At 38.9% G+C, this 23,309-nt stretch overlaps 1 protein-coding gene across 1 annotated transcript; it reads left to right on the top strand.

The window, feature by feature from the left end:
* The first annotated feature begins 7,913 nt into the window (after positions 1 to 7,913).
* LOC139719257 (TNF receptor-associated factor 4-like) lies at positions 7,914 to 23,115 on the top strand. The gene is made up of 8 exons (XM_071630683.1): positions 7,914 to 8,239; positions 9,612 to 9,660; positions 14,810 to 14,914; positions 18,494 to 18,733; positions 20,601 to 20,678; positions 21,156 to 21,284; positions 22,030 to 22,234; positions 22,787 to 23,115. The coding sequence occupies exons 1-8, from the start codon at positions 7,914 to 7,916 to the stop codon at positions 23,113 to 23,115; spliced, it is 1,461 nt and encodes a 486-aa protein (XP_071486784.1).
* The last annotated feature ends 194 nt before the right edge of the window (positions 23,116 to 23,309 follow it).

The following is a 23,309-nucleotide window of genomic DNA, read 5'->3' as shown; positions in this document are numbered from 1 at the left end:
CAACAACAAAATGAAACAAAGTGGTCTCGATAAGGTTGGTTCCAGCTTTTACCAGGACCTCTTTGTTTTTGGATATCCCAGTCATTTCGAAACCGATTTTCATCAAGCTTTTAATTCTTCTTAGAATGGTATGTTCGTCATATTTCAAAAGAGATTTCTTATTATCTCACTAAAAGTTGAGAACCAGAAGCTCCATCTCAACCAAAACTATGCCATCCATTGAAATGATGTAATGTCATCACCCAATAATCATTCTATTATGTTTGTCCATTTTGAAGAATATATGAAAGAATTGAATGTTCAAGTGTTCGGCAATGCAGCAAGTGCAACTCTCTCCTCCTAAAAATAACAATCATTTGTCAAATAACAGAAAAAGAACAGAAAACTTATTGCAGATTCATGAGCAGGTCAATTTGGGGATTCTCTTTTTATTACTCTTTCTTTTTGTCAAAAACCAAATCGAATATGGAGCATAATTATAATTCAATTTACATCTAAATTTGCTTTTAAAAAATCATTCATCCACTACAACTGACAGAAAAGCATCAATATCATACCAAATGCATTCGAATACATTTTCGGATCGGAGAGGGAGACAAAAAAAAAACACAAGAGAGACTCTATTCAAGACTAACTACTATAGTGTTGCTATTCAATATACAGATGTAATATCATACCGACTCTCAACAGAAGCGCTCAACCTAAATGAGCTCCTTTAACGGTTAGAGCCCGTTATTCCGAAGGTTCGTTATTCCGAAGGCTCTTCAATCCGAAGATTCGTTATTCCGAAGGCTCCTCAGTCCGAAGATTCGTTATTCCGAAGGTTCGTTATTCCGAATTTCATTTTCGGATTAACAAATCTTCGGAATAACGAACCTTCGGAATAACGCCACAAATGTTCGGATTAACGGACCCTTTTTCATTTTCGGATTAACAAACCTCTAGGTATAGGGAATTTGTGTGTTTCGGATTAACGAACCTTCGGAATATCGAACAGCACCCCCTTTAACAACCTTTGTTGTTCACGTGATCTGATGATGTGATGATTGATGCAATAATAGTTATATTTTAGAGCTTTTTTAACATCCTGCGATGTTCAGCTTGCCTTTATTGTACCCCCCCCCCCCCGTTTTCATTTTATTGTACATCAAAAACACTCCTATTTATTTTTCTCTTCTTCCGTATCTCAATGGACGTAGGTATTGCTCTACTTACGTTATGACAGCCCAATAAGACCTTTTTTCCCCTAAACAGAAATGTTTTCCGGTCACAGATGTTCGCGCGAACGCATGCATGACTCATGCTTAATAAACTTATGTATGCTATGTTATACAATCATTTTCCTCATAAACAAGCTTTTATGCTAACCAGAGATCATTTTCCGCGGGGAACGTGGTAATCTGCGACTCCTCCGTCGCTATTTTGAACGTAAAGTAGGATACCAATCGATAGTCTTACAAAGAAACCCGACGTCACCTAATCGATCGCGTGTTATTGGGCCCCGTTACATGCATTCTTGTACCGTGCCAAGGTGCAGCGCAGACGATCGTATCGGAACTTAAGCCTTGCCCTTCCTAATTCGTTCGGACTTTCGTTGTCTTTGATCATTCCCGGCGTTTTAGTCTCTACTTCTAACCTTTCCCTGTATAAAGGATCACTCTATTCTTCATCGCTGGCTTTGCTGAAGCATACGGATAAGATATTTGGTGAGTAAGTAACTTTATTTCTGTTTTGAGACCTGACTGACAGTGTTAAGTCGAGGTGTAAAGTAAAATGGCGCTGTGTAGTGAGATCTCCTGCAGAGTCAAACTTCTTTGTCAACTCGAGCCCGTCTGGAAATCAATATCTGTGGCAACCTGGGATGGCTGAGGGAGATGATTCGGATTTGCCATGTGAAGAGGTGGCAAAAATCATTTCCAGATTATCATTCAGGCAAACCAATTTCCATTTGGGTATTTTTCTCACTAGAAGTGAACAAATAGCGTATTTGAGTGTTTTTGAAGCACATGCAATTTATGTAATCTGTTCCTCTGTGCAAAACTAAAAGGAAACGCATCAGATAGCGAAGTAATCATTACATTGAAGATCCGAGTGACTTTTCCAAGAAGAACTTAGTTCGACTGATGTATCAAAACATATCGGTTTCCTGCTAATTACATCCACTCTCAACAAGCGTTGCAGAGTATACCATGTCATTTTCTATCACTTGCGCTAAACCTTCCAGTTCAGTGAACTCAGCCTTAATACCATGCATGGTTGGGAAATGTAATATCGCTAATGTTCGGCCTCGATTTAAACGTTGCCGGGTTGATAAAACCACATACACATTACGCGAAGAAGATTTGTGCCTTAGCCTAAATCTTGATTTGCTTCATGAATGTATTAGTGTAATTGGGTATTTGATAACGTTATTAGTATGTATTTGTAATATCACTATAGAATGCTAAATATACAGGGTGTTCTACGGATGCATCAGCGCTTGGGTCTGCTACCTCATATAGATTGTAAGTAATCGGGTGCTGTGATATTCTTTTTGCATTATGGCAGTGGTTTACATCAGAACACCCGCAAAAATATGTTGTCTTTTACAACGCTTAGTGGAAAGCAAATGCTCTATTCAAAGTTGCACGATTTTTTTTTTATATATTCCGTCGTACCGTAGTACATTTTACTACCTGTTGCAGTTAACGTTTTGCAGCACTTCTGTACACTTGAAGACATAGGTTTTCCTATGAAATAGTATGAAGAGGAAGTAAAAGAAGAGAAAACGAGAAGGAGGAGTAAGTAAGAAGAAAAGAACCATAGAGGATTGGAAAAGGGATTCTTTAGTGGTGCTTTATGAGGATGAAGATGGTTTCAATGATTATAATCATTAGGAGGATAATCTGAAAAGAGGTCTCGGCGCTGATAAATACGGGATAATCTAATAGAAAGTTAAAAAGTAAATGTAGCTTCTTCCTTAGATTATAGTAATTGAGTTTATTCGTTCGCTTGTCTAGTTTACCCACATTTAATAATAATGGATAGATAAAAATCCTTCTTATCAATTGATTGGATATCGTCGTGGCAACGCTGTGTAAATATCGGCAATCATTATCAACTTCTCTCAGTTAAGGTCAATTCATACGTTGGCATAGTTTAATACTAGACATATACAGGAAGCGCCATCCATGTTCAGAGTCCGTAAAATCGCCCTAAAGCTTTAAAATTTGAATTACTGTAGTTGCGTCTCCTCATATTTAATCATTAATAATTCACCTGCCAAATGAAACCGATGGTGTACTTAATTGCCACAGAACGGGGTTACCAACCGTTCCACTTTTACATTTACATCTATACAACGTGACTCTCTACACAAACGCACCTGCATACCCACACATGTATAGGCCTACGTGCCTTGTGCCCTCTTATACTTTTTTTCTTTTTTTCTGCCGCCGCGACACAATGCTTTCTTATTTTGATGGTTTAGTCATGATGATGAACGAAGAATGGCATGAAGAGAAACAAAATTAAAAGCTAGGTTGTGAATTTGAAGTTTCGTCTAAATGTTTCATGTGCAGCGTACTTCTAATTAGAATTTACATCCATTTGTGACGTCGCAGTAGTACAACGATGTAAAAAAGAATATCATATAAGAATTTTGTTCAGAATACAATCGTTAATCCGTTTTTCTGTGTGTGTGTGTGTGTGTGTGTGTGTGTGTGTGTGTGTGTGTGTGTGTGTGTGTATGTGTGTTTTGACCCTGTAAAGGTCATGATCATGCTCTTTTTTATTTCTAGGTAAGTGATTTGCGAAAGATATAGAGATATGGCGTACAAAAACCTCAAGATTCAGTTTAGATTGAAACACTTTGGTTTTGACTTAGAGGTGAGAGGTTACAGGTATTGATAGCGTGACATGTACATTTATAAGTTGAAGATTACACTGAATTGTCAATAGGACGGGAGTATGATGATAAGCTTTTCTCAAGGTAAATTCCGCAAGCGCACGCGCAATAGATCCTCACCGCAGCAGGTATTCAACGTACCACAATGACCGTGTAAACATGAATAGAGCATGAAAGCCTTTTCAAGGTTGTCACAGACCTTGAATGTGGCATTGTTCAGAACACCTGTGAATCAATTGTTGGAAGTAATGAGTTGTGACAAAAACAGGTGTTCCGACATTTGACGAGCAAGATATGCCATAACATCCGCACCCCCCCCCAAAAAAAATGATTGATTGCAATCATCCAGTATTCATCGATGATTATTTTGTATACTAGTAGCTCGTTTTAAGGCCCCGTCACACTACAGCGAATGCCCAACGAATGCCAAGCGAAAGCCCAACGAATTCGAAAATGTGAAGACAGTTTGCATGTCTGACGTTCTTTGAATTCATTAGCCATTCATAGGGATTCGCAGAGATATGCTGGAGATTTTGGACATGTTTAAAAAATAAAATCGGCTCCAGCGTATCTCTGCGAATCCCGACGAATAGCTAATGAATACAAAGAACGCCAAGCATGTTACGAACTATTGTAGTATTACCAATGGATATTAACATATCTTCAAATTTTCATATTTATTGGACATACGTTGGGCATTCGTTGGGCATTCGCTGTAGTGTGACGGGGCCTTTAGAAATGCAAAAGACAATTTATTTTCCCTACTGTAGTTTAATTTCCTGTCTCTTGCATGTGAAGCGTGCAATCGTAAAGTCATCCAACCAACATGCAATTATGTTGATAGGGTATGTACCTCGTTAGCATGTACTGAACACATGCAGGGGAAATAAAAATGTGTCCTTGTGATGTTAAACAGCATGAAGCGAGCGGCTGAAATCTCATTTATCATGGATCATCACGCCATGGAAAAAATCCATCTGAAACTAGCTGATGGCAACTCAGTTCACACAGTCATAGCACATACATATCTTTACACCTATACACACAGCATCCACACACCGTGGAAGGTGTAGGTCTCTAACAGTACACAGAAACAAAAACAATTGAAAATACAGAGCACAAATAAAAGGCAGTTAAAAGGGCATTCCGGACAATTTTTATAATTTCACATCATGGAGTATATAAATCGACAGCTCCATGTATAGATTCGTGGTCCTCGAGCAGAGAAAGCAATAAACGGAGAATCTTAAACAAATTACACTTAACAGTGTTGATGACATCAGAGCCTCACATATTTCACAAATGTAGAACTGTAATTCTATTACAATACCGCTTGCTCAACAAGTTCACCTGTGAAGAATCTATGCATGCCTTCTACTTTTGTTCTGCTTCCTTGAGCCTCAACTCATGCATTCTTATGGTGAGGCTGCTTTGTCATCATCCTTGTTCATTGCAATTTGTTCTAAATTTTGAAAATATTCTTATTCTTCATCCCAATTATCCCAACTAATTTATAGTTGTTCATGTGTAAAAATTTGAAGTCCTTTATGTCCATATGATAATTTGACAACTGTGCCCAATGGGGTGCCTTGCTATTTAACACGGCTTTAATACTAAAGAGTGCGCCCTTTCATTTAATCACCACGGAGGGTTTTCTTTGGAGGGTAAGAGGCATATGCTCTCGCACGTGACTCAACCCGATTATCTGCCCTTGTTCTGTGCTGATGCCACCAATCCCTAATTGACTTGGGGTTTCCGGCCATTCAGTAGCCATGGCAACATTTATACAAATGGATGACCACTTTGCTCTGATCGCGAGGATGACTTTAACCAATTTCCTAAAGTAAGCTCAGCTCCCCGTGTATTGAAAGAAATATTTGCACTGACACAGAAAAGGGAACGTATACATCTCAGGATGAGAACAAAGAAATAGAGGAATTCCATGCATTATTGGTGAGAATGACGAAGATGAAAACCGGAGGATAGGATGGTACTCATCTTGCTGTATCTTCTATACCAATATTATTTCCATCCCGCTGCGGCACGAACGTTTGCAAAACGTGCAATGAGCTGATGTTGTTCGCTGCACATGCAAACAAAATAAATGCACGCATGATATCATCCAATCAGTGGGAGTCGTGATGATAGTAGCGACGGTAATGAAATAATGATAGCAATAGAATATTCTTACCAACTACAATAACAACAATGGTAACAAAAGTCATCATCACCGTCGTCACCACCATCATAATCATTAAAAAAACTTTCCTTTTTTTCCCCCTTGGTAAACAGCGCTGGGGCAATCATTCTATTGTCCTTATAGCTGTATCAGCTAGAGTCTTTCATGAATAATTTCAAACCCCACCTTACCCAGCCGCAAACAAACAACCGATCATCACAACCGATCATCCCCCCCCCCCCCCCCAAGAGAGAGAGAAAAAAAAGTTTCAGCTCAAGAATAGAAGACAACGAATCTAACACTAGAATCCCTTTCAAATCACTTGCACGGCTAGGATTCTCTAAACAGAACAGACTCCGGACGAAACATTGACGAGAAAAATCTGTGCTGCTCCCGATGCCATACAATTAAGTTAACAGCACTAGACATTAAATCAACGTTAAACCAATAATGCGAAATTGTTTAGTATCAATATTTCCAACAAAACCAAGTCAAGCCACTTTCCACAGGTATTACATTGCTTGCCAACAAAGGTCAATCATGTCTAGTGTTGAAAACACTAGTCATATATATATTTTTTTTTAAATCAGGCTGAGTTATTGTGATATGCGTGTGTGTGTGTGCGTATGTACAAATGTCTCAATGTTCTTGATATGCATGTCAATGACAACTTATACTTTATATGATTGTTGTTGGATCTTCAAGTTATAAGTTATTTTATTACTTTCTGCAGATCCATCCATTTGCCATTCATATTGTCTCTATTTTTTTTTCAATTGTCTATATGTAAATTGTACTTTTACTTGTGTGTTAATGATATGTATCATGTCTTTTGTACTTGTTCATATTGTTCATGTTGACATGGAAATGGAAAATAAATTCAATTCAATTCAATTCAAAACCTCCCTGGTCGATCTATTCAACCAGAAAGCGAAATGACTTTCATTTCCAACCTCTTGAATAAGAACATAATCAGTTATGCATCCGGGAAATAAAACTGAGAATCAATAGCATGACTCAAAAGGAGAAGGGGAAATGAACATAGTACAACGGTCGATTAGTTGATTGGTTTATCTTGGGTAGAAAGCTTTTCCCGCAATGATCGACGGGGCAGGTAAGTTATGAATAATTAGAAACACCTGTTGAGTCGCGTCCTTCACTAAACACTGCAGTGCTGCATCATATATTGCGGATCTTTCATCCTGGAATAGTATTGGGATGAACCCTTCCGCATCGTTGAGAGCGTGCAATCATAATATCAAAACGTGATGAGAGCCATGGCAACCACATTTGCTTTAATCCCCTATCAATACCATCTTCATTTCATTTGCAGGTGGGACACCGTGATGATATTCCATTAGCTGCTTGCAGAGCGGAGCGTCGTGTCGGAAGCTAGACGGGGAACAAAGGCTCTCTCATTCGGTGCCCCACGAACTCGGAGGCTACACGCATCCAGCCACAACCTGGTGCAGCAGACAACCTGCGTGGGTGAGAATACAGCCATTTTCGACAGCGGAACGTCTCTTTTCAGGAAAATTAAAGTCCAGCTTTGATACACGGATATTCTGAAAGAGATTTTGCCTCAATCAGGTGCGCAATAAAGCGATGTGACGAAATAATCTTCATTGATACTCAGGCTTTTCATGTGTCGGATCTGTTATCTAAAACTGGATGGGATTCGACATTGTGATAGAAACTTGTGAATGAGACGCTGTGATTAATGTGAAAAACAATAACAGCCACATTTTATCACTGCAGTCATAGATGTAATAGCGAAGGGACCAATCGCAGAAGTGATTTTCTTCTTTAATATCTCTTCATTTCGTGACTCGAGCGTAAAACCAAAAGATGCCGGAGCCTGACGAGGAATACTACGATGACGAGGAGGAGGATGAGGAGTATGAGGAAGGGGATGAGGACGAGGATGAATATGAGGACGAAGATGAAGACGAGGGGAGCTCCCGGAAGGGGTCGGGCAAGTCGTCGAGGAGCGGCAGCGGCAGGGGCAAGAAGAAGAAAGGTGTGATCATGATGGGCGACATGGACGTGATGCCCATTGAGGAGGTCAATAAGAAGTACGTGTGTACGGTGTGCCAACAGATTCTTCGCTACCCAGTGCAGTTTGAGGAGTGCGGTCACAGATGTTGCTCCTCCTGTCTCCCGGAGCTACTCAGGTATGTGATGCATGAAGTGGGTCGGCCACGCCCTTCCCGCGGTTGATATAAGATCTACATTTCTTGTGGTACATTGCTGCATGACATGCCGACAAGGGAAATCGATATGATGACAAGCGAAACAATTTACCGTAAATAATTAAGTTCGAATATCGCATGAATGGATTTGTGTTAGAGGTTTTTGTTAAACTCGACACGCATCACATGTGTCACTTGAAATCACGGAAAAGGCTCGGTTAGAACTAACAATTGCAAGAGGGGTGGAGAGTTGTTTGTCTCTTTGTTTGTTTGTGTGTGTGTGTGTGTGTGTGTGTGTGTGTGTGTGTGTGTGTGTGTGTGTGTGTGTGTGTGCGTGCGGTATATGTGTGTTTTAAACTTCTTATCGATGCTAGAGCTTGATCGCTCTACGTTTGATGTCCATATAACCGCCTACTGTAGTGCGTCAATAGAATGATTTTATTTGGAAAATACCAAAGCTAATGGTCCTGTATAGGGATCTCGACATTTTGTTGACTACGTATTTTCAACTCTGATTTGGACTTTTTCAAAATTACGAGAATAAGATTAGAACGGATGACTGGCAGATGAGGTGGCTGCTGAAAGTAAACATCGATTCTTTAATATCATAGATCTTTATAAATGAACTGTCCTGACCCAGAACATCATAACATACGTACCAAGAAAACAGGGTTTTAAAGAGACATCATTATCTCTTGAATACTTACAGCTTATGATTATTTCTTGCAATACATTTTTCGTTGTTATAATGTTCCATAATGCTGTCTTTACACAGATAATACTTATAGGTATTATTCTTTTTATTCTGCTTGCCTGATTCACCTGATTTTGATGACTTAGTCTTTAAGCCATGCTTATACATCTGTAAAGCATGCCTTCCATCTACATTTTTTTAACACACATCAAGTTCATTTATACAGTGTATATATCTTTTGTTAAGAGTTGATCAATCATTGTCACTTAAGTACTTCATTACATTTTCTTTTCCTGTTGTTAACTAATTTTGTTATATTTGTTGTAATATACCAATACACGCAAAAAAACAACTTGCAGAAATAAGTAAAGAAGCCAACCAACCCACGTCTTTAACAACTTCTACACCACTGACCAGAATCACTTTGATTTAATAAAACAGAAAACTTCCAATTCTGAATTGAATCACGCTTGAAGACGCAATTAGTTAAACGGTCGGCAAAGCCTTCAAAAAATTATCAAAATGCATTGTCTATTGTTTGATTTCATTTGTAAATATTCCTATCTAATTCCGGGGACATTTACTGAAGCATTTTATGAGGGAATTATACACAAGTAAACAGCTACCATGTGGTGTGGTTGGATCCCGTTTCTCTTGCAGAGTTTCGCCGCGGTGTCCGCTCGATCAAGCAGCCGTGTCACGAGATAAGGTAAATTGCTCATTGCTCGTATATGTAATTTCATCTCAATTCAAATGCTGTATGCTGTATGATTCGTGTGTTAGTTATCATAATCTTATGGCTACGTATTAGGTTCTTATATTCAAGAGAAAAAGGTTAACGCATTTTTGTCGACAAGCTATTGTTATTGCCGAATTTTCTTCAAAATCACCTTTCTCTTGACTATCATATATATGTGTAATTGTGAACACGTGAATTCATCAACAAGATACTTAGTGCATTATATTTTTTCTGTGTACACGTTTATACCTAAATAAACAAAACAAATGAATAGAGATTATCTGTGATTCGTTACGACAAATGAAAGTGATATATTTTTGAAATCATTCTTCCATGAAATATAATAAGAGATAGAGAAAAAAACAAACAAAAAATGTCACCACGCATCAGCTGCTAAAATTCCATCAGCGGGACAGGTATTATTTATTGTATGAACTTACATTTGCATACCGTGGATCTGTATCTAGACGAGAGAAAAGGACAAACACGACCATTAAATAAAACAGTTCTCTTGGAGAATAAGGCAGCCCAAAAAGGTTGATAAATGTGATGTCGTATTTTCCAATTTGTTTTCAGAAGCCTGAGCTTTTAATTCTTTAATCATTGCAAAGGATGTCACATCATTCAAAAAAAAAAGCAATATCATAATTTTGCCTATCATTTCTTGGAATGCAGAATGCCTGCCGAGGTTTTTTTTAAAGTTATCTGCAATGGCAATATAGAAAAACGTGCATGCAACATATTAAACACAATGCCATTGTGCATCTATCGTTCGCATTGTATATCTCTCAATGTCACCCAATGTCAGTGACAAAGCTTATCCGATACATTATTATCTTGTCAGGCCAGATTAGGGCGTCAAATGCAGCAATAATTGCAGTGCCGTCACCTAAATTGTTTGCGAATGCGCCCACGCAATACCGACTAAAATTTCTACGACCGATGACGTTATCATATAAACTCCTCCAAAAAAAAAAAGTTCTGCAAGTCCAATTTGATGTATCATATTTCTCTTAAAACTACATCATTTCGTTCAAATGTGACATCATAAGAAATCCTGATTAATTTTCTTTACAACAACTCACTTGTTCACATTATGCATTCATGGAATGCACATTATGACTGAGTATGAGGAAAGGTCAAATGTGAAAGGTTGCAAAATGGAGCAAACATGTTATGTCAAACAGTGTAGTTCCCATTTGCTTTGTCGTTTTAGGGAAGGAATGTGCTTGAAAAGAATGCATTGTGAGATTATCATTAGATTCCAGGCTTCATCCATTAATCATAAAATGCAGTGGTATCTGCAGATTAAAATTAAACATAAAGGTTGACCAAAAAGGCATCTAATGTCTAGGAAATGGGAGTTTTTGAAAGTGCTCTCATTTCAGCATTATCAATAGCAGAATTGTTGCGACTTTTCACCTTTGATCTGTCCCCATACTCAGGTGTTCTGCACATTCCATGGACATGATCGAACACCAAATCATAGCAAGTGAGATATCATTTCAAAGATAGGCCTAATTAATCAGGCCTTCTTATGATGTCATATTTAAGGAAGATAATGCAGGTATAAGAGAAATATGATATATCAAACTTTAATTGCAGAACTTATTTTGGGGGGTTTTAGTATAACATTCATGCCTGTCGCAGGTACGCAGAAATGCGTTTTGGTCTTGATACTGTATTGCTCGTATCTTCTGAGTCACCCTGTTAGAACGTTGAGGACGATGTTGATTCTTGTCAGCTCTAATCTAAAGGGACATTCCAGACGATTTTCATAATTTCACATCATGTAGTACATAAATCAACAACTCCATGTATAGATTTGTAGAATTTATTGTGGTTCTTGAGCAGAGAAACAATACTTTGAAAAACCTTAAACAAATTACACTGAACAAGGATGATGACATAGAGGCTCACATATTTCAGAAATATAGCAGTGTAATTCCAATTACAATACCGCTTGCTTGCGAGTTCACCTGTGTATAATCTATGCATGCCTTCTTCTTTTGTTCTGCTTCCTTGAGCCCCAACTCATGCTTTCTTATGGTGACTCTGCGATGTCATCATCCTTGTTCATTGCAATTTGTTCTAAATTTTGAAAGTATTCTTATTTTTTCATCTGGACTATCATAAATTCTGAAACTCTGTCCTTAGTATAACTAATTTATATAGTTGTTTAAATGTAAAAATCTGAAAATCATCCGGACGTCTCCTTTAAGTTGGCAGCCTTTCCCAAACGCTTGTAGAGACAAATGAAAAAAGTCAGGAAGAAAATGATGTTTACTTCGTCATCGTGGTAGCTGATGTCACAGAACACAGCATACCCTGGAAACATGGTCAAACAGTGTGTCATATTTTCCCGGGGAGTGTCGTTGTTCCTTATAGCGAATTAGAGTCCAATGGTTGTTGCATTGGTAGACTTGATCCCAATACACATGACATTAATTGTGACGCCAAATCAATACAACTGAACTTTAATGTATGTCCATGTGTAGTCTGTTGCCTACGTTACATCAACCGACTGAGGTTCCTTCCCCTGCAGCACATGATTGGCCCTCTATTTCGTTATCTATCAAAGAATTATTACAGATATTAATGAATAAATTCCTGAAGAATTTGAATGCTAAAAAAACACAAAATGCTGAAGTATCAGTAAATGTTGGCAAATTGTATCACATTCACAAATATTGCTGCTCTAGTCATGAATTGTAAAATCGTAAAAAGGGCGAATGCGTGGCTCTGTAAATTTAAGACGAGTGATGTTAAAATGCTCTTTGGTAGCAGGCTAAGTCACCCAATTAAGGCGTAAGTATTTTAGACTTACAATGTTTTATAAAATGAGAAATGATATGGTAAATACCGGACAACATAGAATTACCCGAGAGAATTGATTTGGTAGAAATGATCATACAGATATAATAAGAAAGTATGCATCCCGTTGCAAGAACTGATTATTTCAAATGTTCTTTTTATCTCAAGACTGCACAAGAATGGAATCCATTGCCAAGTAACATTGTAACCAGTACAAACAGGGTGACAACTCTTTCTCGTTTTAGATAATAGATAGTTTTTTATGTATGTGAATTTATTTTACAATGTTTATGTAACATGTTTCATTTGGTGAAGTTCTAACCTTGTTCTGACTGATGTAATACTAATGTGTATACATTATGATATAGACTTTTTTGATATATTCATCCACTCTTTCTTTTTTATATCCCGCTTGTATACCCTGCAATATTGTTTGTTGTTTAGATGATTATTCCCCTTTTGAAATATCACTTATTAACATATTCATATTGATTATCCATTCTTTGTGCAACATTGCTGTCCCGAAGGCCAGAGCTTGACTTCATTTTCATTTTACTGTATCATATTCATACTTAAGTGTATTTGGATTTTTGCATTTCAATGTTACAATTATAGTTTTTAATTTGTTTAGATTGGTGTGTACTGTATTTCAGGGGTATTCGTGCCTTTTTTCCTCCCCTAGACATGTTGTTTTAATTTGTCTGAATAAATACAATACCCAGGAACTATGCGTGTCTTTCCTTCTCTTTCTCTCCCTTCTTCTCTTCAATCCCCCCCCCCCTCTCTCTCTATCCTTCGATGTTTCTCGCATGCATTCTCTCTTCCTTTCTGCTGCCATCTCTTCCATCAACGTTTCCAGTATCCCCGTCTTCATCTAGTCCTCAATTCTTTTGTTGTTCGCCTATATTTCTCCTTTCCCTCCTGTGGTAGACACGTCCGTAACAAGTAGCAGCCAGAGCTTCAATACTCGATACTCAAACACACATTCATTCGATTGACCGCTGCACATCCCTGCGGCCATTCCAAGGCTTTACATCTTGTATTGTGAAAGCATTACTAGCGTTAATCACTCCAGAAACAAAGAAGCCCGTAACGTCTCCTCTTCGGACAGAGGTCCGTATTATTAGCACCTTGGCATATCCGCCGTCAAGATGTGTGATCGCTATTCCTATGACGACCGATCGATATGTGTGTATAAACCCACGTTGTGGTGTGGCAGGGACAAAATTGGAGTTAAGCTCGATCGATCAGCCACTTAAAAGAATTGCGTATCGCGAGGTCCCAGGAGCACCTAACAGGCTGTTGTTCGTAACATTACGTGGAAGTATCGTACATTAAAGTTTGAGGACCCAGCTACTTCAACCCACTGCCTACGGCAAGTTGGAGGATTGTATACAAAGTCAGTGGGGATTTAGTGATCCCAAAGGGAAGGGGTTAAAAAGGAATGCAGTCTAAGAAGCAGAGCAACTTAGCAACAGACAACACCTAGCGCTCAAAATTGAATCATTCATACTTTATACTCTCTTTGGTAATACGCTCTTACATCACGAATGAATTGTAACTTTTTAAATCAAAATTACAGTGAAAGTGTTTGGAGGCATAAGTACGTAGAACATAATATGCGTGATTATGTATGTTTACATAATTATGCACTATGCAAACACAAACATTCATATAAATATCTTTATACAAGACAAGAATAAAAATAAAGGTATGACTTGGACTTTGATATTGTTAAAAAAGATAACTTCTGTGTCATGATTTTAAATGTTAGCAAAACAACACGCTTCGCAAGATATGATTGAAAACCTGCACTCGCTGAATCAACATTCTGCACACTTATGAATCACAAAATAGATCGTGAAGTATTCAAATCGAGATTATAAATTATTTTCATTCTTTTTTGCTGATTTAAATCTGTACTAAGCTTTGCAATGCTGCATCAATACTTGCATTGGTAATATCTTCTCTTTCCGTGAATACCAATGTTTTCACTCCTCCAAATATTCAAAATGTCGAATTTCCCATTTCTGTATAAATGGTACTTCAACATTCCATCACTTGGCGATCTTTAAGATAACTACCTAAAAGTTTAAGTGGAGTGCCACCGCCACGGACACCATAACTAATGTGATCATGAATGGTTAATTTAATCAACCTATACTGGAAATGACAGACGGACAAAGATGAAAAAACGCGCCCAACTCATTTCCTCTATGGCACGAGGCAACTGAAATGTTTTCCTGATACTACTTTGATTTCTCTCGTAGCAACTAATTTCTATCTGCCTGATTGCTTTTGCCAGGTATACGTCGACACGGCTTTCGGGAACGAGATCGGGGAGCTGGCGGTGAAATGTTGCAATTCCGACAAAGGGTGCCCCTGGACTGGGGTTCTCAAGGAAAACAAGGTAGATCTCCAACGTCCTCTCTCTCTTTCACATGTAACCTCTGACACCTTGAATGTAAATACATACTAATCCATACGATGGGGCCTTCATGTTTTTTTTTTTTTTAATGTAGAGCCATTGCGAATGTGTGCATGCATATGCGAGGTTTAAAAGAAGGCTCGTATGGCAATTTGACTAATCAAATGTAAAGCCCGCCGCACACTATAGGACTTACAACTGTCGGACTGACAGACTTTGGATCTGAAATAAACAAGCGTGTTTATTTTGAGGATATTGTGATATATTTCAGATTCAATGTCTGTCTGTCGTATAGTCGTGAGTCGTATAGTGTGCGGCGGGCTTTAGGGAATCAAGAAACCTTCACTCTCATATATAGGGCCTACTTATACTGTATTATATATTTCTTTTGCGCAATTATGGATGGTCCCAATCTTAGCCGCAGAGAGACAAGCAATCCAATGATTTTAAGGCCGTGTCACACCTTTCCGGGCAAGTCTTGCGTGCGACTTGCAAAGAACAATTTTTGCTACCCGGAGGTCCCCGGAATGAGCCGCAAATGACAGTACCTAGCACGTACATTGTATCTCACTCGTAGTCACCCGGAGGTGTGCACGCAAATCTTTTTACCAGCAACCATGTTTAGGCCCTGTCACACCTTTCCGGGCAAGCTATGCATTCTGTTGCGTGTAGGGATTTTCCAGCATAACGGGAATTTCTGAGGGCGAACAAGGATTTGGGCGAGTCAGTGCATGTGTCTTACTTGCTGGACGCGTTCTACTTAAATTCTACTTATGGGTATACTGTGTAACCTTTGTACCAGTCGCGTTGGGGCTGACAACTCAGAGAAGGAATTCCTCTGAAGGAATGACTGAAGTCCCAAGGAATGTCATTATCTTGGCTGCATACGGGGACTGCGAAGTACCTGCGTGGGAGTTGCCTGCGAAGTGCTGCCGCTAAGGGCCTCCTACTGGCGTTCTGCGTGGATGTCTCCGGGCATCCCCGCGACTCAACCGGAAAAAGTTTTGGTCATGCTCAAAACTTGGCTGCGGTTAAATGCATGAGCACCTCTGGGCAAGTACTGTCAGGTGCGGACCAACTGCGGAGAGCTCCAGGGAGCAAATTTGTTTCCCCGCAAGTCAAGCCGCAAAACTTCCCCAGATACGGTATAACAAGGCCTTGAGCATACTCAAAACTTGTTCCGAGTGAGTCGTGGGGGTTCGCTCGCAGAGGTACACGCAGAACACCAGTAGGAGACCCTTACCGGCAGCACCTCGCAGGAATTGGCTCTCATGCAGGTCACACGGAATGCACGCAAGTAGAAGCTAAGTAGCACGCGTCTAGTAGGTAAGAAACAAATTCGAAAATTGCAAACATTCTTGTTCGCCCGCGGAAGATCTTTTACGTGCTGGAAACTACTTCCTCGCCACAAGCCTGCGTAGCTTGCCCGGAAAGGTGTGACACGGCCTTATGACGAACAATTTGACAAAAATCGAAAAAGACTCACAAAAGAAGTCAACCATGATTTTTGAGGGGAGAACATTAGATAACGTACATAAGGTGCATTCCATTCGTTTGGATTACATGTCGAAACAAAATTTGTTTGAAGCAATGCCAAAAGCAAGCATTGTATTTGAACGCGCGCCCATTCACCACGCAGTGTCACACATATTTAACCCGCACCCGGAGCCGATAAAGCCCATACCTCAGCTGCCTCGACGAGGCCCGCTATGCTTGTACAAGGTAATTCGTTACTGCTCTTCTCATTCGTCACCCGACCCAATCGACAATTTAATCAAACAGTGATAGGCCCAGACAGTATTCCGAAGATGAGCAAGGGCATTTTTGTTATTGGGTGTTTTTTGTTTGTTTGTTGTTGTTGTTTGTTTTTTGTCAGACACAATGTGTATTAGTGTGTGTCTGTGTGTCTGTGTCCCCACCGTGCTTCTCCCCCTCCCCCCCCCCCCCCCGCCACCACCTCCAACGGACTAGAGAAGTGTAATTCAAAGAATAATGGATGGATTTCGTGTACAACGGAATGACAATACACGATCAAAACACATCTCTTTATCTGAAAGGAGAAAGAAAATACCAAGCGATTAAAATGTGGCCAAGTAGTATAATCTCTGTATTGATATTTTTGTGTTAATGGATGGATATTTTGGTGGACGGAAATGTCAGAGTTTCCGGTATGACGTCAATTCATTATTTTTGGATTTGTACCGAGTCTTATTCCATTGTCAACGAACCGTATATAGTGGGATTGGCAGAATCCCCGCTCGATACATGACTACTTTATTGTTCAGCTCACGCGAATTAATTTGTTTCCAATTATCAGGACGGCAGTAAATTGATTTTCCTTTTACGCTATGCATCGCTGTGTCTCGATGAAAATGTAAAGAGCAGCGCTTCAATAAACCATGCCAGTCATGACAATATGACAGTATAATCTAGCTTGTTAGGGTATTATCATAGTCATATCTTTCCCGAGAGACACGCATTGCTTATTACTGAGGTTCGGCTATAGCTGCTCCACTCAGAGAGTGATTATTATATTGCTGCATAGACTTCCTCGTCGAATGGTAAGCGTAAACCCTATTTTGGCAGAGAATCGTGTATAACTGATAAAATGAAGAGTTTATTTAACCCATCAACTCCCGGCGTCCAATTTCCTGTGTTTTGTGTATTTGTATGTATCTTTTTTTCATCATTTATTTGTTAGTATTTCACAAAGCTGAAGACTGAAACATTTCTCCCAGTTGATCCCTATTTTAGTCATATTATGTCTTTTTTATTTCGGTTTAAAAACCTCAAAATCCTCGAAAATCTTATTGATCTGTAAAGTGGTTAGATATTTGAGAAGATTAAAGTTATATACCTCGTTTTCTGTCTCATGCTGACACATGTTTGTGGGTTTTTTTTTTCTGGTGTTACTGATGATATATTTAACTAACGCCATGTGACCTCTGCAATAAATGATACATTATTAAATATCAAGTTAATGAGTATACAATATGATGATTTCAGCCGCTGAGTCAACGCAAAATCCTTGCATCGTTTTGTTTTCTTTATGTAGATATCACTCTATCCTTGATTATGTCTATATAGTTTCATCTGTTCAGAATAATGCGCAATCATACTTTGTATGCAATATACACTGATATAGGGATTGAAGTCGATTGAAATAATGTACCATCTCCCTGCCTTCCTACTTCCCTGCACCTTTCTCTCTCTTTCTCGATGAATTTCTGTCCTTCCCGTCCTTCTATCCCTCTCTCTCTCTTTCTGCTATCTTTTCATCTTTGCATATGTATATATATATATATATATATATATATATATATATATATATATATATATATATTATCGTCCTTCTTTTATCTCTACACCATTCTTTATCTATCCATACTACTCTATCTCGTTCTCTATGTGTTCATTCTCCTTTTTCTCTATATATTTCTCTCTTCCTACTTCGTCTCTCTCGTCTTCGTCTTCTTCTCCTCTCTCTCTCTCTTTCTTTTTTCTTTCCATCTCTTTCTTTTCTCTCTCTGTTTTCTCTCTTTCTTATTTTGTGACGTCAAGGATCACGTCGGCAAGTGCATGTACGTGGAGGTGGAGTGCACCAACCTGTGTGGCGCCCACTTCGACAAGCGTTTCCTGGAGTCCCACCTGGCAGACGACTGCACCAAGCGGATGGTGCAGTGCGAGTTCTGCCAGAAGAAGATCTTCTACAAGGACGAGATCGCCCATATGAACGCCTGTCAGCTGTTCCCCGTGCCCTGCCCGAACGGGTGCAAGGAGACGGAGATCCCGCGAGGAGACGTGAGTGAAGATTACTTTAGATAACGCGAGGAATGATTGCTCTTGTGTGTGTGTGTGTGTGTGTGTGTGTGTGTGTCTGTTTGTCTGTCTGTTTGTCTGTCTGTCTGTCTGTCGGTCTCTCTGTTTTTCTGCCTGTCTGTGTGTATTTGTGTGTTTATGTGTATTTTGGTGTGGTAGAGAGCATGCATCGAACTTTTACGAGGTTAAAACGAATATTCATGTCCACATGTGTTACAAAATCTAATGCTGATGTGTAACTATTTGTAAACGTACACACACACGCACACTCACACACACACACACACAAATTATGTGTATTCATATATACATCTTTAATGTATGTTTTCACTACTTTCTTTCTGCTGAAGTATTCAAAACTTTTAAATGGACGCTTATAGAAAATTAATTTTAATTAAATCGGGCCAAAGTGATGTATCACATCATTTGGTGTGGATAAATAAGAAATACCGTTTCTTGTGAGTCTTCAGGTGGTCTGCAAGCAATGGATCACTTCTGTTTTGTAGTGGATATACTGAATTACTACATTCGCATGGTAACTGTTAAGTTTATGTAGAAAAATATATATATAATGGTTACGTTTGAATATAATTAAATCAGGAATAATTATACATGTGTTACAGCATTTCTGTTACGTTTAATATAGCTCAATAGAAGACCACTGTATACTTCTAGTAAATGAATGACCCTGTGTTAATTACAAGAATACATGATAGGTAAATAGATAGCATACGTTAGAAAATGAATAAATGCTACGAAAGAGCAAAACAAAATAAATAACGCACAATTTCCAACACACATTCAACGTTGTGCAACAGAAAGACTCATTTCCCCGTGATAACAAAAATGACTGAAACGTATACACTGTCGTGTTTGTATTCTCGATGTCAACACTTTTGACTGATACTTTAAGGACAAGTTCACCTTCATAGGCATGTGGGTTGAGTGAATGCAGCAATATTAGTAAAACACATCAATGAGAGAGTTTGAGGAAAACCGGACAATCCATTCAAAAGTTATGAATTTTTGAAGTTTCTGCTCAGTCACGGCTGGATGAGAAGACTACTTTAGCTTGTGATGTCATATGAGTACAACTATGATAAAAGAAAGTATATAGAAAATTCAAGATATTCTCACTTTTCTCACATAATAAAAGAACACTCGACTTCTCTCTTTCAGAAGTCAGGGGGAATGATATTACCCCTAACATAAGTCAGTAACAATTCTAGGAAATGTGCACGTTATTCAAAAGTCAAGTTTTGTGAAATTCTCTTTTTATTTTCCTTATATCGTTGTAAGCATGTGACATCATACACTCTAGTAGTCTTCTCCTCCAGCAGTGATTGCACAGATATCTTAAAAATTCATAACTTTTGAACGGATTGTCGGATTTTCCCCAAACTTTCACTGATGTGTTATACTAATATTGTTGCAATTACTCAATCCACATGTATATGAAGGTGAACTTGTCCTTTGAATTTGTCTGTATCGTATATGTAAATCAGGCTAGGTTTATTCAGCGTCCCGTCAAGCATATTATTATACATGAGTATGTCATTATTTGCATAATCATGTGCACGTGTACGTGTGTATGTGTTTTTAGTGTTCAGTGTCCTCTCTCGTATATTGCTGCATAACCAATGTACTATATACATGTATATATACTTAATACACCTACATACAGTATATTTTGACTTTGATTTGATTTTTGATCAAATCAAATCAAAACAAATACAGTGTATAGTAAATACAGCTGCTTTATATAAACCGGTTATTGCGTCCGTCGGTTTTCATTGCACAAATATTTTGAAGTTCTTTTCACGGTGTGAATATAATTTTTTTCTTTCAGGTCAAAACACATGTGGACAAAGATTGCCCAAAGACAAAGATTCCTTGCCCTTTTAGCACAATGGGTTGCACGTACAAGGTAAATACATTCCCGTCGAATACTGTTTTCTTTCTGTTTCTTCTTGTTTTTTATTCGTAAAAAGTTTTGCTTCACATTAACTTATGTTATTCTTTATTTCTGTATTATCTAATGCGATGATCGTTTATCAAAGCATAGAAAATATATGAGAATAAAACTTGAAGTTTTGGCTGCAATTTCCGCAGTTCATTTGATAAACCTTTGCAGTGTAATATCTGAAAAGATGGAATAATCATTCTGCAAATGCGGTTCAATAGAAATTTCTAATTATGTACAACACATCACAGTCTTCATTAATGTTAATGCTCCTCACTTCGTCACCTTTCTTCAAACCTGACATATACCTAATTCCCATCGTAATTGACAACGTAGACACGCATGGCTATGTGCACATGGATTTTGATATGATGAACTTTGATGTAGGAAGAATTAAAGTGATAATAGTGAAAATCATGTAAATTATTTCGTTGTCCACAGTGTGAGCGACAGCGGATGCAGAAACATGTCTCGGACGAGCCTACTGACCATTTGAGCCTTGTGGGTCAGGTGATGGTCAAACAAACGGAAACGTTGACTTCCCACAAGGAGACGCTCAATGAACATAAAGTGAGTACTTCATGCATTTGCATGTAGTGCGTATATACAGTATGTATGTATGTTTGTTTGTTTGTCTTGGCGTATGTGTCAGCTTGTGTGTATTTGTGTGTAATGTGCCCCAGACTGACACGACCCATGCTATCTAATCAAGTGTTTCATTAACGAATTAGGGCATCATTGCAAAACATTCATCCACACTTCTTACCCCATAATGAACGACATTGCCTTTGAATATCAAATGCTTTTCGGTTTTGTTGGTATTAAGTTCCTCTGCTCGATATATAGTATGTCCCCAATTTCCGCATTAATAACTTTCAATATGATTAAACCGTCTGAATGTAATTTCATGTTCTAAAAATATAACATCTCACCTATGTTTTGCAGAAAACCCCATTTATTTTGGTTAATTGGTCAAAGAGAAATGTGGATAGTTGTAAAGCATGTCATGGGTCTGTTTTTCCAAGTTGCGCACTGGATGCTCTTGGAAGTTGGAACTGCATATTAATGTGTGAACACAATGGACAGGACTTGGAGGGAAGGGATTCCTGACATGCTCTACAAAACTCCTCATTTCTCTTTCACCACTGAAGCAAATCGGACGGGGTTTTCTGTAAGATGTGGGTAATATGTCGTAGTTTCATACATTGAAATTGTATTTGGATTGATTCACTATCTTTAGAGTTATCGTTGCGGAGGATCCCGTTGTATTTTTTTTTTTGACATACGGTACTCAATGTTCATTGACCCTCAACAGGATTCCCTGGGAGTGTGTATGCAGAAAGTTCGTGACCTTGAAAAGTTGTACGGCTCACAATTGGTGTGGAAGATCGACAAGTACGCCGAGAGGATGCAGGAGGCCAAAACGGGGAAGAAGGTCACCATCTTCAGCCCGCCCTTCCTCACCAGTCGCCATGGCTACAAACTCTCCGTCTCCCTCTGTCTAAACGGTGATGGCAAAGGTAAGGTCAAACAGCTTTCATCGTACTAATCTGCTTTTACTCGTCTGTTAAGAGCCCCTTCTCTGCCATACTTGCATCTTCGTTCTGCGTGTCTCTCCTTGAATTCAACAACTATCAAAAATATTGACATGCATGTTTCCTACAGATGTCAATGGATGTAGTATACAGTGAAATCCCGCTATAACAAAGTTCACATGACCTGCTTTTTTCTTTTGTTATTTATAACCGAACAAATAAACAGCAAAAAACATAGAGCGGATAATGTTTACGGCCTGATTTTTTGGCACTGTATTGGTGATTGACGTAAAAATGGCTACATAATGTAAATAGATAAAAAAATCCTTTATCCTACTCACATTAATTTTGCCGTACTTTACCATAATGTGAATTGGTTGTGTGGATTTCATCACTTTTTACGATCGTCGTTGATTTCTAATAAGCAGCGGAAATCTTTCAATGTCTATCTTCTCATGCAGCAATAGTTTACCATGTCTATTACACAAAACATCTTCGTTTCTCGTTGTCATGATTGATACCATTTCTCGTGCACAGCCAAAAGTCACTTCATGTCTATCTTCGTGTGTATCAACCGCGGCGAGTACGACGCCCTCCTTCCCTGGCCCTTTTCACATCGCATCACCTTCACGCTCATCGACCAGTGCCAGGACCCGACGGCCCGCCGGAACATCTCCTACAACATCAAGCCGAACCCGTGCAAGGAGAACAAGCCGTTCCTCGGGCGGCCGCTCGGCGAGCGCAACGCCAGCTTCGGCACGCAGAAGTTCGTGCCGCTGAACATGATCAAGACGCTGGACTACATCCGCGATGACACCATGTTCGTCAAAGTCCAGGTCGACTACGACAATATGATCCTGCTATGAGAGCGACGTCGAAGCAATGCCGAGTATAAGACATGCACGCTAGATCATGTGAAAGTTTGTCGACACTTTGCCCGTGACCACTGATAAGTCGCCACCTTCATTTGCTCACATTTTAAAGTGACATTGTCATAATTGACATCAATCAAGTGCTTTTGGTGTCTTAACAGACACTGATAGAGTGATGAGAATACCCT

Source organism: Diadema antillarum, unplaced genomic scaffold (assembly GCF_040938485.1).
Source record: "Diadema antillarum isolate AM-2024a unplaced genomic scaffold, OU_Dant_1.0 scf00000108, whole genome shotgun sequence".
Classification (NCBI taxonomy): Eukaryota; Metazoa; Echinodermata; class Echinoidea; order Diadematoida; family Diadematidae; genus Diadema; species Diadema antillarum.
This window is presented reverse-complemented; position numbering and strand designations above follow the sequence as displayed.

Coding starts and splice junctions, on each gene's coding strand:
- LOC139719257 (XM_071630683.1), top strand. CDS start 7,914: ATGCCGGAGCCTGACGAGGAATACTACGATGACGAGGAGGAGGATGAG. Junction 18,734..20,600: donor CGGAGATCCCGCGAGGAGAC/GTGAGTGAAGAT, acceptor TTTTTCTTTCAG/GTCAAAACACATGTGGACAA. Junction 22,235..22,786: donor TCTAAACGGTGATGGCAAAG/GTAAGGTCAAAC, acceptor TCTCGTGCACAG/CCAAAAGTCACTTCATGTCT.